Raw genomic sequence first — 16,512 nt, 5'->3', positions numbered from 1 at the left:
CGAAATCAAAGGAAACAATTAACAAACCGGAAAAATGCAAAACGTTAGAACCTTATACGGCAGAAAAAGTGAAGGGCACAAATGGCGAAACGAGGTTGAACGTAGCAACGCCTTTTTTACTCAGCATTATGCTAATTTTAGCTGTTTAGTTTCCCGGTAGGGTTGCTCTCACAGAAAATGCAGCAGTGCCTGCCTTAATTTAGTTGGCTTGTTCTTGTTGCAGACTTACTGGGACACTACGTTGTCGTCGAGGGGGGCAAACGCCACTTAGAGCCGTGCGAGCTTTGTCGTAAAGGACTTTTGGAGCGTAGGAATAGATGAGGGGATTTAGGGCGCTGTTGACAGGAAGCAGGATAATTGCTGACACCGCGTAGATCACTGGAGGCACAGGCGCCCCGGCAAAGTTCACAAATGACATAATGGATATCGGAACCCACGAGAGAAAATCGGTGAAGATCAAACGAATAACTTTCTTCTGCATTTCTAATGAGCAAAAACAGTACGATTAAATTCAAGACATCAAAGTCCTTGGTGGAAGATTTGAGTAAGTCCGTTTTTTTTGTCGGAGAAAAAAGGATGTATGTTAGTTCAAGCTTTAAAACCAAGACTTTCATTATTTAGACCTAACCCTTGCAAATTGGGCGCTTAAAATTTAAAGTAGTTAGTTAGATAGTTAGGTTCAAGCGAATCGCCCCTTGTGATATTAAAGCTTATTCAAATCAAAACCAAAACCTGATCCAAGAAGTAATACCTTGAGTCTTCTTGTCTCCCTTTCCGTCTCTGGCTCTCTCGTTGACCTTTTTAGCACTGGCGGTAGATTTTTTGTAAATCCAAATGTAGGTGGCAGCCACAAACATGAACGCTAGAAAGTTGAGTGTTACAACCGCGATTGAATATGTCCACGCCTTGTCCTGTGGTGTCACGTATAGTTTGCTGATGCAGACACTGGTACTGCTATAGTATCTAGTAAAAAAGACAAAATTAACTTTAAGAAAATAGTTTTACCGAGGTGAAAGTGACGCGTGTTTTTTTCGCCTTTTACGCTTTTACGGTTTTTATCTTTCATGCGTTTCTTATCTTATATTGCGTGTTCACATTTGGTTTAGTCTGCTAGGCTTTCAGTTGAGAAATGATCGTGTTTGTGAAAGAACTATTAGCGTTTTCTAATTTTAATGCCCTTTATTGCCCTTTATAGACACCGAAGATGCTTTTTTAGCGAAATACATTTGTTTTTTTAAAAGATTGTTTTAAAAGATAACTGATTTTAACCTGGAAATAAACATTTTCGAACTTACCCGTTTATAAAAGAAACAAATGACGGTCTTGCACAATAAATACATACCCAAGATAACCGGAGATTTCGAAATAGCTGGCAGACTTGTGGTCATTAAGGATGTCAATGAAGTCGTTCCACGAATAAGCTTCTTGCACTTGTGTCAATGACATGTGGTCAGACTGGTTAGTAACGTTGTTTTGTAAATTTATAAACCGCCCCATAAATGTGTGCATACCTGTGCAAAACATAAAAGGTCCACTTGACTATTATTTTTCAGCGAAAATATGAAGTGCTAAATTAAGCAAAATTAAACAGAGCTCACATAAGAAATCACAACGGACAAAGTTTGCCAAATACCGTTATGGCGTAAGGGGCTAAATGTACAGAGAAACTGTGTTAGGGTTAAGAACATTTAACGTTACAAGAATTTTTTACATTTAACGTTACAAGAACTAAGTTTATAAGTTAATTTTATTGTTCTTGCTATTATAAAACCTCACTACAGCACCAAATAGCCCTAACCGTCAGGAATTTTTACAGCATTTGCTATAAAATATTCGCTAAGGCTCTTAAATATTCGCTAACGTATTTAGCAAATGTGAGTTCTTACGTTAGTAGAATATCCACTAATCAAACATATTTTGAAGTATCAGTTTAAATACAAACTGGAATTTACTGGAAAAGTCGACGGCAGCATTTTCGAAATATGGATTTTCTTTCATCCAGGCTTTGGTTTCAAACAAGTGCTGAAATGAGGACGTGAGAGGAATAAAAGCAAGTGTGAATGAAAACAGCCAGGCCATCGTTATTGAAAGAATCACAAACTTCAGTTTCGGATAAATTGACGCATTGAACGGCTGTAAATGCAAAAATGTTGATTACAAAACAAAGGTTAGGTTGGGACAACTACTTTAAGTCGTTGGTTCTAATCCCAGTTCATCTTACTTCAGTGTCATATGTAATCAGTAAGCGATCAAACCTTAAGTCCCAAAAGCCTAAAAACACAACTGTGGAAAACTAGCACACACGCACTCAAAATAGGAAGTGTACTGATCAGAGTTGTAAGCTAGGCCGAGGTTGGGGCCAAAGTCTGGCCAATTTGGACCTAACATTACACTAGGCCACATTTTTGCCATGTTTTATTTTGAATACGTTTAACTTTCGTGTCTTAATCGCTTTTAGGACCAAATTTCGGCTTCGCGAGGGGTTTGTACTTTGACTAGGCCGTAACTACACCTTTCGTAAAAACAATGCAAAACAGTTCTAATTTACAACTTGACTTTTGTTATACTTACTTTTTTGACCGCATATAGTCTAAACGAGGTTAGCAAAACCATAGTGATAACCGACGTTTCGCTTGAAAGCAAAACCAGTACCCCCATTACACTGCAACTGGTGCTTGACCTCCACGCAAGGTCATTGGCGCAGTAATTTCCGGAGTAACGAAGGCCAGCTACACCCAACATGAATAGATAAACACCCATAAGCAGGTCGGAAACTGACAGATTCAAAACGAGAAGATGATTTGCGATAAACGATGCTGATTGGGAATTAGTCGTGGCAAGAATTTTGACCTCGGTAACCATGACAACCTAAAAACGAATACGTTATAATTAATGACACATTAACAATTTTAGAGATATTTTTTCAAGTAACCTATATTATAAAAGCATGAAGCTAATAAGAGATAAGTAAGCTGCAGACAGTGCACACTCCCAAAAAAAGAGTAATAGTGAATACTGCCCATGTCTTGTCACCAACTGCTTTGATAAGGCCTTATAGGTCGAAATAATGTACACTGTCTGCAGCTTACTTAAAGCATACTAAACTTTTAACATATACTATACAGTGAAAATATAAGTAAGTGCCTTACTACATTTCCACCGATGGCCAGAAAAGCCATAATCCATACTAAGGCTCGCAACAAGGGGTTGGCAATCAGTTCGTAACGAGAGGAGAATATATTTTCGTTTGCTCGTTTTGTCTTCGTCGGACATTCGTCGCTCCAGTCAGAGCAGTCACCGAATCCATTAAATTTCTAAAGTACATTCAAAATTGTTAGTAATTCCATTACGCATTAAGCAGTTTATAGCATAGTGGTCGGCAACCACCGGTCCGCGGCCCGGTACCGGTCCACAAGGAGTTCGTTATCTGGCCGTATAGTTTTTTAGAGTAAATGCTTCAAAAATTTTTGCCTATGTATCCCGGGGATGATAAACTAATTTAGGCGTCTTCATTGCTAAAAAATTGTAGTTTTTTTAAAAGCCGGCCTGCGATAAAATTTTACTTTCAAAAACGATCCGCAGTACAAAAAAGGTTGCCGACCCCTGGTTTATAGGACTCGTCTACGTTTTTGTTACAATTAAAAGTTGTATTTGGTTACAAAAAAACGAGTCTAAGTAAAAAAGCCAATTTGTCAAAGCAACGGAATTTTTTTCTAAGTACCTTGCGATAAAGTACCTTTGCGATAAAAAAATTAGTGCAGCAGGTGACATAGGCCGTATTGGCCAGTGTAGCTTTTTGCAAAATCATGTGTTAGCTGGTACGTGCGTTTAAGTCTTGCTTTTGTAAAACTAATTTAAACCTTTTTTTGTAATTTATGGGACACACCTTTTCCTTCTTGACAAATAACGGCTGTTTGTTTTCGCAATAGAACCTTCCGTCATTATTGCAGTTACTTTCGTCGCTTTGGTCGTCACAGTTTATCACAAAATCGCAAACTTCCTCCTGACTGATTGACACCTGGAAACAACGCCAATTTATTGTTCCGACTATTCAAGTTTCCGAATAGTAAACGAAGAGCGCTATGGGAGCATGATGCATTTACATGTGGAAATCTCGATTAGTTTAAAGAATAGTTTAGTTTTTGTAATCTTTTACCAAAAAGTTGTAGTAAAATAAAATATTTGTAATGTAAAAGTTGAGCTGAAAATTGTTGTTAACCAAGGTCGAACTAAAGGAAAATCTCAGCAATACCATGGTTCACCTCATAAAAATTTACTCAAAAATCGCATTGAAATAACAGTAATGTCGTTCAAAACAGAACGTGTACTAAAAGTTGTACTAAATTGGGTTAGACATTAGTGTATTTTAGTCTGAAATAAATCCTACTTTGGCTCCATTCAGAGCTGAACAGTTGATTCGACCGAGTTCCGTGCAGTTGGCCTGGAACTCGTCGCTTCCGTCTTTGCAGTCGATAAAACCATCGCAAACCTTAGAACGAAACTTAAGTGAGATTTGCGACACAGTTTCGTCGCTGTGGTCTTTGCAATCCCAGGTGCCGTCGCATACTTTTGACTGCGGGATATTTAGGAGCCCATCTACGGTCTCGCAAGTCATTCGATGGTGACAGAGAAGAGGGTTCTCGTCGTTGCGGCGTATCCTCTTAAAAGATTTGCTGTAGGTATTTCCGATGCAATCTCGTTTACCATCACACATCAGTTTAGCGTCAAAGGTCTAAAATTAAAAAAAAACTTTTTGGGAAACAAAAACAACATGGGAAGTGATGGGACGATAATCCAATCGCCGCAAACAATTAAATTCTGACGCCTCTGAATTATTCAGTGACAAATAAGGAAATGATTTTAACGCCTTATGCTTGTACTTCATACTTAGTTAAAAAATTAGAAAAACTAGAATCTTCCAGTTCTTTGCTTGGTGGATAAAGACTACAACAAACCTTATGTCAATTGAATTTCAAAATTCTGTTTGAAATAATGTTCATTGCAAGATTTATTATGAAAAAAATATCAATGTAAAGTTTCAAGTTTGCCCCCTAGAAAAAGACAAAGCTTACAACGTTATAATCAATGCTGAACATTTAAAATACATACCCAGGAGTTTTCTCTAACAACACAGCGCCATTGTTTTGTGTAAATGAGGTTCAAGGGAATGGAACAGTTGGTCTGCATGCTTTCATTCCGACTGCTGACATAAGCATAAATCAGAAAAAGCACCACATGACATTTAAGTACTAAGATAAATATGTTCAGACTGGGACCGGCCCTTAAGCATTGATGCCGACCAGTGATCACGGCATACTTCGATAAATCATACTATGCCGGCCTATTAAAGGCGTGATACCGAATCAAGCATTCCCATATGGCAAGGCACAGTAACCTGCGGTGGAATTCGAACCCAGGACGGGTGTTTTTATGGGACTCGTGCTCTACCAACTGAGCTACACTGGCTAGGTGGAGAAACCGCCAAAAGTCGAATCACAATCACCGTTGTCTCCCTTGTATGCCATATTGGAATGCTTGGGAAACCGTCAGTTTCGGTACAACGCCTTTAATAAGCCTGGCGTACTATGATTTATTGATGATAGCTTTTAGGTATTATGAAAAAAGGTGGTTTCGCATTTAGCGTAGAGTTTAAAACAAATCGTAGAATGCAGATTCACTTACTCTAAAAACCCGTTACACTCATTTGGCCGGTTTCTTTCACAAAGACTCTCATCGCTCATATCCTGACAATCTATGATTCCATCGCAGACACTTGCCATCGAAATGAGCGAGCCGTCAGTCATACACGAGAAGCAGAGCGAATGATTGAAACTTGCAGATTGCAGACTTCGAACATCCCTGCAACGTAAACAGGGTTAACATGTTTCATGCAGTAGATTTAAAAATAACAGGGTAGATAGAAATCTCAATTCGGAAAGGCCTGGGGTTACCAGACGCCTGGATTTTTCCAGACATTACCGCAGTTTGGCAGTAAAATCCGTGTCCGTATTTTTTTAGCACTGCTATAACGCAAGCGTAAGCAAAAAATATTCTGTTTTATAGCATACTTTCTTACATATTTTTATCAGTAAAACAGGTTAATATATGCAGAAGTTGGCTCAAACAAGTTATTAAGATATACAGTAAAATATTATTAAGGTTTAGGTCTATACATACCTGGGATCACCACCCTTTGGTCCATTTTCCAACACATAACACAGGTCGGAGGAATCATCGCAGTCTTTAATTGTGTCGTACAACAGACGCTGGGGCACGTTGCACGCCTTGCCGTTTCTGATACACTTAAAGCCATATTGACTGCCCAAGGTGGAATCGTCAGCACAATCGTTGCAAGAATCGCCATCACACACCGATGACCGTTTCCAGCACGTCGAATCCGAACAACGGAAGTGGGAGGGGCAGAGGTTCTCGCAAGGTGAATCCCCATCGCAGGGTGCGTGCATTTTACAAACCTCGTCTTTCGTTAGTTGACAGGAGGAGTTAGTTGCGTTTACGACGTTGTGGCAGACGCAGTTGATGTCAAAACAGTCGCAGCGTTTTAATGACCTGAAATGTAACAAAAATCCCAAAGTTGGGTCAATACAGGTAACTAATAGACCCCTTCCAAAATATTTTTTTTCGGACTTGCCATTACGATAGAAGAGACTCATGGCCTACACCAGCGCTTCCAATCTTTTGTTATCCAACCATCGGTTTTTATACAAAGTATATTTTTATTTGTACAAAATTAAAAAAAATGCAATGTTTTTTACAGTTGTTATGTTGCACACAAATAAGACGCTCTATGTTTGGCTGTGCCGCTCACGTAGACTATACATATAGAACTTAGGTTCACTTTTGTTGCTTTAAAACAGAGATTGTAATGTGGATATAACATACATTGGTTCACTCTGGCACACTTCAGGAAGAATTCCAGTGCAGTTGCATTCGTCGCTCATATCAGGACAATCAATTATGCCGTCGCACACACTGGACCTCGGAATAATCATGGAATCATTTTCGCATTGAAAGCACAACGAGTCGTTAAAAGAGTCGATAGAAGAATTGCGAACGTCCCTGCCAAAAATAAGCATTTTCACACCAAAGTAAGTCAAAAAAATAGTGTATGTCTATCCGTTACTTACCTGCATATAATTCTAGCAAGCTTTAGTAATACGCAACTACTATTTTTTTAACTGATTTACTTAAGAAGTCCCGGTTTTCAGTTATCGAACAGCATTTGTTATGTGGCACATTTTACACCCAGCTAATTTTCGGTTGCAACCAAGTTGTCGGCGTGGCATTCCAACGCGCATCATCACTTGATTTCAGCACGCTTTTACCTAAAGCGCCTTTCGTTGGTAAGCGCAGTTTTCAGCAAGGCCTTCTTCTTTTGATTGTGTGCAAAAGAGTTTGCTTGGCTTGACGGCTGGTGCTTGGTGCGGCATTATGCACTAGGAACTAAATTGTCGATATTTTAAACCGTACGTACAGTTTGTAGCGGCAAGTTTAAGGTAGAATGGTTGTAATGTAAGTTTTGCTGACTAGTCGCGAGAACCCATGTAACTAGAGGTGTTTGCATTTCTTCTGTGAGAATATGGTCATAAAAATGCATGGTTACGGGCTGATTCGGTATGACGTTTTCCATGGGACCGGCGTACTGTGATAATAGTTTGATTGTATTCAAACCAAGCTGGTTTATAGATTTCCGTTGTTAGTTTTGGTTGCACAAATTAACGTGTGATAAGTAAGTCAAATTTAGCAAATTTTAAATTTTATTTACATAAACATAAATAGTTTGCTCAACGTTTGCCCCAAACTATTCATCTGCGAATGCATGGCTATCAATACGTAAGTTATATATGAACCAACTAGATTAGTAAATTGTATAGTAATGATCCTTTGTTATAAATTTGTTATCTTAAAAAATGCAGCAACCTCCAGTAAAAATCGTATTTGTATGCTTAATCCTAAACCAAAAAATAGTCAAAAAAGTAAACTGCATACATGATATCTCCATTTTCCGAAGTGTAACATAAATCTGAGCCGTCGTCACAATCTTGGACTCCATCCCAGAGGAAAAGTTGCGGAAGTAAGCACGTCCGGTTGTTTCTTACACATTTGAAGCCGAAGCCGTTGTTCCAACGTTGAAAGGAAGGACAGTCGTTGCATGGGTCGCCATCACACACCGTTGAACGATTAAAGCATGTAGAACCAGGACATTGGAAATGAGAAGGACATCCTGCGTCACAGTAAGTCATGTTTACACATTCAACATTCCCTTTGCAGTATTCTTGTCTTCGGAGAGCGCACACCTTATTCACTGAGTATACGTCGTGGGCGTTGTCGCAGCTAAACAAAAATAGAAATTATGTTATGGTGTCATTTTAATAACGATGCATTTAAAAGTAAAAGCATCAAGCCAGTAAACGATAAGCTGCAGACAATGCACTGAGTCGTCATCACTTTGATTTTAAAGCAGTTGCTTGGCCATTGTTAGCCAGTTCCGTATGTGGTTTTTGTCCAGTTGTGTCATTGAACACAATAGGTGAGGCATGACTTTTAAGCCTGTTACTCCCAACAAACTGGAGTCACGCGGTATCACAAGGCCACCGTATTGATTTCAATGCGGCATCTGTTGTGGCCCGGGAGCCTGACTACAGGAAAAGACTATTTCTTGAGTCATGGAATATTCACCAACGGGTCAACACAATGAACATCAAAACAGACGTGATGCTGCCAGCGTGCTACAGGCACCTGCTTAAAGATTAGAGGGCCAATCATTTGTTATCGCGCGGTGTTTTCGTTGCGTTGTTACGTGCTTGCGTTCTATTCTTTTTTCCTTTGTTTATCGTGCACTGTACTAGTCGCATTCAGTGTTATTTACCCTGATGAAGACGACCTGTATAGGACGTCGAAACGTCGGAATAAAATCACATTTGCCAGAAGAGCTCTTTAAACTGGAGTGCCTTTGGATGGCTACACTAGCCAATACGACCTAGTTCTTGTCACCAGCTGCACTGATGAGACCTTATAGGTCGAAACTGTGTGCACTGTCTGCAGGTTATGTATTTATAAGTTTTAAATAAAGTTGGACAAAAAAACACCTGTAAGGGGTTCAGTACCGACACTCAAAAACAGTTCCTTGTGTATAGACCAGAAAGGGTTTTAATGTGGTGCTTTACTGACAATTCACAGTTTTAATGGATTTTAAACGGAATGGATGCATCATACTGCAAAAAACCATGCCTTCCAACTACTATAGTTTAAAGCAAACCATCTGTGTTGAATTGGGCCATGTTTGAAAGAAGCCGTTTTTATTGCTTTCAGTTTCTGTTTGTGGCTTGTTGTAGGCTAAAATAGCTTGAACATAAGCCTCCATTGCCTAAAATAAGCCCTTAAAAATTGTAGTGTAGTTGTAGTACATTTGCATGTACACAATAATAGATATTTATGTTATTTCAGGTCCTTAATATGCTGCATTACTACCATAACAGTGACACAAGCTGTTACATAACCAATGCCGTGGCATATACTAGTTTCGGACCAATGAAACCTACCCTATATAGTCAGATGTCAGGTTTTCGGGGTAGGTTAAAGATTCTACCAGTTTCTCGTCGCTTCTGTCCCTACAATCACGTTGATGGTCACAAAACCAAATGTGGCGGAGTCTTCGTTGTCCATCCTCGCAATTAAACCAACCTGAAAGCAATTTAAGTTAAGGTGAAAAGAAATTTTAACCCTAAAATTCTATATTTTTAAACTTGGTCATTGTTGTGTAGTTTACTATGGTGGGTATTAAATGGCAGTTAAAATTAAGTCATCTACTCGTTTTACTAACCAAATGTATTTAACGTACACATAATAGGTTTATATCAGTGAAACCCTATGCAAACAGAAATTTATATGTGTATAATTAATTAATTAAATTATCAATAGGAATGCTTTGGAGATCGTCTGATACGGTGTTACGCCTTTATTAAGCCTGACGTACTATGCTTTAGTATGCCGTGATCACTGGCCTGCATGTACGCTTCAGGCTTATCCCAGTTTGAATATATCCATCTTACATTATCAATACAGACATTCTAACCACGATATTGGGGCAAATATACAAGATACCCTACTGATGACTTGACTTATTTCAAATTACCTCCAAACTGTACGAGCAATGCGGGTGTGCAGAGGGACAAGATGATTGCAGCAACGATTTTCCTAAAAATGCTTTAGATTAAACACACAAGACGAACGTTCTATGATGTACACTTTAAAATAGTAAAAAATCCTAATCACAAAATGTATGTTTTCGTAGTTCCTTACCCAAGCCAGTTATTTTAGTCAAAACCTTTTAAAAAGCAACTCCAAAAAAATACTTGAAAAAGATTACTTTACCTTTTAAAATACATTGCCGGTGTAGATTTTAGTATTTTATCAATAACAGGAGCAATTTTAACCTACACAATATTCCTGAGTAAAAATGCAGACTTGTAATATTTAGTTTTTCACGTAGGTTTAAACAACGTTTTCTACACCTATTCTATTTTTTACTTATCATCCCGTAACTAAGCTAATTGGTACGAGTCATTACAAGCTATTGTCGTGGTCAGCCAAATATAAAGTCCTAAAACGTTTTTTTTTTTTTTGATGTTTAGCTTGATAACAGAATGATTGACACTTCCTCGAGCTGTTTTCAACAGATTTGACAGCATTCACAAGACCAAAAACGGATGACACCAAGATTGACCTGATATAATTGCTTGGATAAAACAAGATTTTTTGAAATAAAAATTATCAATAATCAGATATTATGGGACATTTAGTATTATTTTTTTTTCTACAGGACGTCTCAGTGAATTGTGGATTGTGTTGTAGTTAAGGAAAGGGTCAATCTAATGTCAGACGTCTAATGGACAGTTGCACCCACTATCTGTCTATGTTATATTGGTATCCAACTGACCTCTTGCAACCCAGATGAACTGATGATCTGCACCCAGATGAACTGAAGATGTATAAACGATTGTAAGCATTTCTATTTTTTGCTATAGTTTCGGTTTCTATTTTGTCCTTTTATGTTTTTTTGTACTTTCTTATTTGTTGTTGTAGTAGTTCTTTGTTGTGCTATATATAGTTTTAGTTTTTACTTTATGTTTTTAATTTATACCTTCGATTTGGTATAACTAGCTAAGTAGCCAGTTGCTGGACCTGACCTAATGTCAAACAGCCCTAAAACTTCTTGTTTATGACCAATTGTCTATTGTGTTTGTTGTATTGGTCTTTCCTAGGGCTTCAATGTATAGGCCTGTCAATCAAACTTTCGGGCTTAAACAGGCTTCTCAAAAACGAATCGGTTTTCGGGCTTGTGTTTTCGGGTTCGAACTCCAATTTCAGCCCCGTTTACAACTTTGCTCCGTTAGGAGGGTAAAAACCATACTATATACGAGGTTTCAAATGGAGGCAAACTACTGTTTCAACGAATAAAACAACTTAGGATAACATGCAACAGGACTGCGAATAGAACCCTAGTGTACACCAGAAATATTAATTATGTTTTTGCTGTTTCCTTGTTTTTGCTTTCGGCCTGTTTATTTGAATGTACATAGAATTAAATAACCTTTCTCTATTCTCACAAACGTTTTGGATAGAATGTTTTGAAAATAAAGACACGCTAAACATAACACATTTTTTGCAGACGTTTTACCTCATAAAAGCATTTCTGCATAGTTTTAATTGGTTTTGATCCAGCTACTTTTCAAATCCGTGTTTCTTGTTCCCATTTTGAATTCCAGTCAGAAATAAAATGTTACAAGGGAAAGACTTGTTTTATTTTCAAATATCCAGGTAAATGTTTTAACGTATTAATTGACCACCAATTGTGTTTTTGTCCAGACCAGAAAAAATGCATTGGTTCAATATAAAATCGCTCCCTAGACCCAAGCCCAAGACTGTTTGCGTGTGACTTCTCATTTTTTGACTTTATGTCTTGTTTTTCCGTTCATCTGGACTGTAAATCTCCCGAGTTTATTCCAACGTTGTGCGCGGTAATTCAACCCAAGTTCATCACCATCTTGGTGTGCTTTGTTTACGTGCGAAGGGATGTTTAAACTAACAACTCTGAATTAAAAAAAGCAATAAATATATTAAATTGTATTCGGTTACGTCTACGCATTTGGATTTCTGCAGAAAGTTTTACTATTTGACTACTTTGAAAAGTAATCTTTGTTCGAAAACGTCAATACTAGACAAGCGTGCGCAAGTTTCGCGCTACTGCCGCAAAGAGACAAACTATTTATTATCTGTAAACCTACCTACTTGAACTGACCTTGTGCTGAGTTTGCCAGTTACGCCATTTATTATGACAATAGCAAATTACGTTTTATCAAGGAGAAGGAACATTCGACCTTTACCGCAAGTCAAACAGATCCATTCTCCGCTTCACTTCACTCGACTACAAATTTGCGACTGGGAAGGTTTGCAGAAAAAAGGATTCTCACAGCTTTATTGAATTTCCCAAGCAAAAACGGGTTTGAGACTACAATTTTCAGAAGTTTACATCAATATATTCGATACTATTTAGTCTTACTAATCACCTGCCACAATTTTGCTTTGAGTCGTCTATTCCCTTTTAGAACAAAGGCAAGGTATAAATATTAACACAAACCGCAAGTTTTACAGCAGGCATAGCTTGTTCTCAACAAAAGAGGAACCAAATAGCAACATTATTTGCAGCAGCTTGATGCTTGCAACAAGTTGTTTAGGCAGCTGCGTTCTCTTATATGCGTTTTGTAGGATATTATATGATGTGAATTTAGCAAAACTTGGTTTGTAATATAGCCTAAATGTATCAATGTAAGCTTACAATATTAGTAGCATGAGTATTATTGTGAACGCAGAGTAAAAAAGATCATCTTTGCATATTGACAACTTAATTATTTTTGCATATTGACAACCAAACTATTTAGTCTTACTAATCACCTGCCACAATTTTGCTTTGAGTCGTCTATTCTCCTTTAGAACAAAGGCAAGATTAAATATTAACACAAACCGCAAGTTTCACAGCAGGCATAGCTTGTTCTCAACAAAAGAGGAACCAAATAGCAACATTATTTGCAGCAGCTTGATGCTCGCAACAAGTTGTTTAGGCAGCTGTGTTCTCTTACATGCGTTTTGTAGGATATTATATGATGTGAATTTAGCAAAGCTTGGTTTGTAATATAGCCTAAATGTATCAATGTAAACAATATTAATAGCATGAGTATTATTGTGAACGCTGTGAGAAATGATCGTATTTGAATATTGACAACTTAATTATTAAGCTAGTATATTCGGTAATTTGTCCTTAGCCTGAAAAACAAAAACAAGTTTGGGACTTTTGCAGAAGTAAATTAAGTTGTACCCTAATATAATAGTTTTCGAACTGTGATTGTATATTTTACAACAAATGTGTTGACAATTCATTACTTTTTGGTCAGCTTGTAGTTTTGTGACAACTCTAAAGGTATAGCGTCAAATCGTTGCGGTGTTGAAACCAGTTTAACGATTCAACATTATGGAGGAACCGGAAATCCTTGAATCAAATGGGAATTATAAAAAATTTAAAACACAAAATAAGAGAATAAATGGCGTACTTATAATCGCAATCGCAATCTGTCTAATGGGTCTGGTGGTTGCAATAGGTAAGTCACGATCCTTTATTCCAGTAACGTGTATAATTTTCGTTTGTATTGGTTTAAGCGGGTTGCTTACTTTGATGATAAACCTTAAACCTTTCCAGTCGCAAAATAGGAAGTAATTGAATATTTACTGTAATTTTACTACTCTTGTTTTCAGTTGCGGTATTGCAAGCAAAAGCAATAACTACAAAAACAACAACAAATACTCCATCGGTAGAAAACAAAAATGAAAAGATAGTGGAGTCAAATCTTACAACAAAAGATCAACTTATCGCTTTTACAACAACCACAAGAAAAGGAACCGTCGCATATATAACAACTACAGAAAAGTCCACGGCAACAGTCGCATCTACAACGACTACAGAAAAGTCCACGGCAACAGTCGCATCTACAACAAGAAAAGGAACCGTCGCATATATAACAACTACAGAAAAGTCCGCTGCACCAGTCGCATCTACAACAACTACAGAAAAGTCTACGGCAACAGTCGCATCTACAACAACTACAAATGCATCTACATTTATTGCAATCTACAGCTCACAAACTTTTAACTACAACAGCTGAAGTAACTTCACAAAAGCAGACGTTTCGGTCAAAGCGCAAAAAATCAAGATTCTGCCAGCCAAGGAATGCTGGCAAATGTAACAGCAACAAAAATTTTAATAAATCAATGTCTAAAGGTAAGCTATTAGAAAGTTATTTCCAAACCCTTGCTCTAAACCAGAGTTTCGAGCGCATTGTAAAAACGTTATTCATACGAATTGAATTTATAACGTATAATTTTTCAGTGATTCATGCCCAGTAATAGTTTTTTGACTTCGTGGGGTTCGAAACACTTAAATAAGGGGCTGGAATTGTACTTAGTACCGTAGGACACATAAACTGCCCAACGAAATTTTTTACTTTCGCTTTAAACTGGCTAATTTCCAAGATTCACTTCACAAAATAGTTAAATGTTAAATATGTATAGCCAATAATGGAAACGTTAAACAAAATTGGCCAGCTTTTTTTGCACAGGCAGTTAATAATGTTAGTAGCTGTATCTCGTTAAAATTTGCTAAAAAAAAACACTACCCCAAGCATTAAGATAAAACAAAAAAACACTGCCCCAAGCATTAAGATATAGCGTTATTTCTGTAGTGTGCAAACTGTGCCAAGCAGCTGTCTGCCCTCCAAAGAATATCAACCACAAAGAAAGAAACACTCATCAGAGAACACAAAGAAAGGAACACCCATCAGAGTGGTGTCCAAATTCAGAGTTTTGTTGTTTGAATCAGAAAACACAGGCTTGGCCGAAATGTGGAGACTTTAGAGGTGAAAAACCAATTTTTACATCGAAAAGCGTTTTTTTTTTGTGCAAGCCACCTTAAAAAGTTTACACAACAGGGTTTTTTACCCCCTTCAAACTTTTAGCATCTACCCCAAAAAGGTTAACAAATTTTTAAAACTTTGCAATCATCAGCATTTTTGTACTTGGTGTATAAAAAAACTCTTGTGACATCTGGGAATGGCTTTTTGGGTCAGGTTCGGGCATGATTTGGCGTGATACACACCACATTATTTTTTTCTTTATTTTTAACAACCGTTACACTCAAAACCTCTTTTCTTGCAGAAGGAAAAGCGCGGAAATGCCTCAGCTGCCAGAAATTTTACTGTGGTTTATCGCTCAAAATGCACAACTAGATGTCGCCCCACCACGAAAGCGCACTTCTTATTTCAATCGTTTTTTTTTTTACAGGGATCGACAAATTTTCGTGCTACTGAGCGGTTTAGAGCAAAAGCCAGGCAAACATTTTACGTACAGGCGTTAACTGTATATATATTGCGCACCTCAAGCGATAGGGTGGCGAATTACCCTCTCAGGATAGGGCCTGAGATCACTTAAATTAGGGCCTGAGATCACTTAAATGAAATAACTGATATTTAAATACCCATTACTACAATCAAGTATTGTGTTGTTTTGCCACTACAAAGTTCTCACCCTAAAGTGCTCCTTGAAACCAATTTTTTTATTGTGTCTAACCTACATAATTGCCTACACAATTTTTACATATTGTAAGTTGTAGATCTGTAATAGGATTGAGGTTTTTGTTTGCTTTCAATCCGTATCTTCTATAGACTGATTTTGGACACATAACAATAAGTTTTGTGATAACTGTTTGGTGTTGACACCAGCAACAAACAACAATTCACCAGCCAGTATTTTTCGTCGTACACTTTTGACAGAAGCTGTATTTGTTCTCTTTCTCTCACGTAACTGCAATTGAGTAATTTTGTTCGAGCAATTTTATTACTGCGATGGGTTAATAAATTATCGTGTTGACTTCATGTTAAACATTTTACAGAAGGATCGCCCTCCTGATAAGTTTTTGCTAATATCATTTTGCTGCCGTGTTATATAATTTCTTCCGGTTCCCAAAACAGTTGATGTTACATTCCTAAAGTTAAATCGCAGTGTTTAATGCCATCATGCTTTATGTAGAAACCGTCTCCTATCGTTTCCTTTCTTTTTGTATTTGTTCAACCAGACCTGCAAAACACCTTATCTGCGTGGACAGCTTGTTTTATTAGTCCTTTAGGAAGCGCGTTTTAATTCTCCTATCGTGACGTTCCGCGCATATACCCTGGGCGCGTTAACGGGTCGATACACCATTATATATTGTGTCTTATACAGTAGTATTGCATTGAAACTTGTAATAAAAAACACCCAAAACTGCTGTCAAACTCCAGTGATTAATAGGTACGCGAATGCCCCAGTGAAGGAAATGACAATTGCACTGAGCACATCTGTACCAGGTAAACCAAATAGACCTTAACTATAAAAGACCATCTTCAGGTGAAA

General features: G+C 37.6%; 2 protein-coding genes and 1 long non-coding RNA gene across 3 annotated transcripts; 2 read left to right on the top strand and 1 right to left on the bottom strand.

Annotated features, from left to right (window-relative positions):
• Positions 1-199: 199 nt before the first annotated feature.
• LOC145222456 (uncharacterized) lies at positions 200-8,261 on the bottom strand. The gene is made up of 13 exons (XM_080088589.1): positions 8,008-8,261; positions 6,901-7,077; positions 6,178-6,567; positions 5,683-5,859; positions 5,110-5,200; positions 4,388-4,732; positions 3,887-4,018; positions 3,150-3,314; positions 2,572-2,868; positions 1,953-2,133; positions 1,343-1,511; positions 752-963; positions 200-483 (listed from the first exon to the last, which is right to left on the bottom strand). Exons 1-13 carry the CDS (start codon positions 8,259-8,261, stop codon positions 200-202), a joined length of 2,874 nt encoding a protein of 957 aa, XP_079944715.1.
• LOC145222495 (uncharacterized) lies at positions 7,053-8,608 on the top strand. Its single transcript, XR_013859352.1, has 2 exons — positions 7,053-7,106; positions 8,030-8,608. It is a non-coding gene; the product is annotated as an uncharacterized LOC145222495 (long non-coding RNA).
• Positions 8,609-12,879: 4,271 nt separating this feature from the next.
• Positions 12,880-16,434, top strand: LOC145222481 (uncharacterized). Its single transcript, XM_080088623.1, has 4 exons — positions 12,880-13,673; positions 13,828-14,350; positions 14,811-14,984; positions 15,283-16,434. Exons 1-2 carry the CDS (start codon positions 13,547-13,549, stop codon positions 14,232-14,234), a joined length of 534 nt encoding a protein of 177 aa, XP_079944749.1. The 5' UTR covers positions 12,880-13,546; the 3' UTR covers positions 14,235-14,350; positions 14,811-14,984; positions 15,283-16,434.
• Positions 16,435-16,512: the final 78 nt, after the last annotated feature.

Source organism: Phallusia mammillata, chromosome 4 (assembly GCF_965637545.1).
Source record: "Phallusia mammillata chromosome 4, kaPhaMamm4.hap1.1, whole genome shotgun sequence".
In the NCBI taxonomy this organism is placed as follows: domain Eukaryota; kingdom Metazoa; phylum Chordata; class Ascidiacea; order Phlebobranchia; family Ascidiidae; genus Phallusia; species Phallusia mammillata.
Note: the sequence above shows the minus strand (reverse complement) of the source record. Positions and strands in the feature narration are given on the sequence as shown.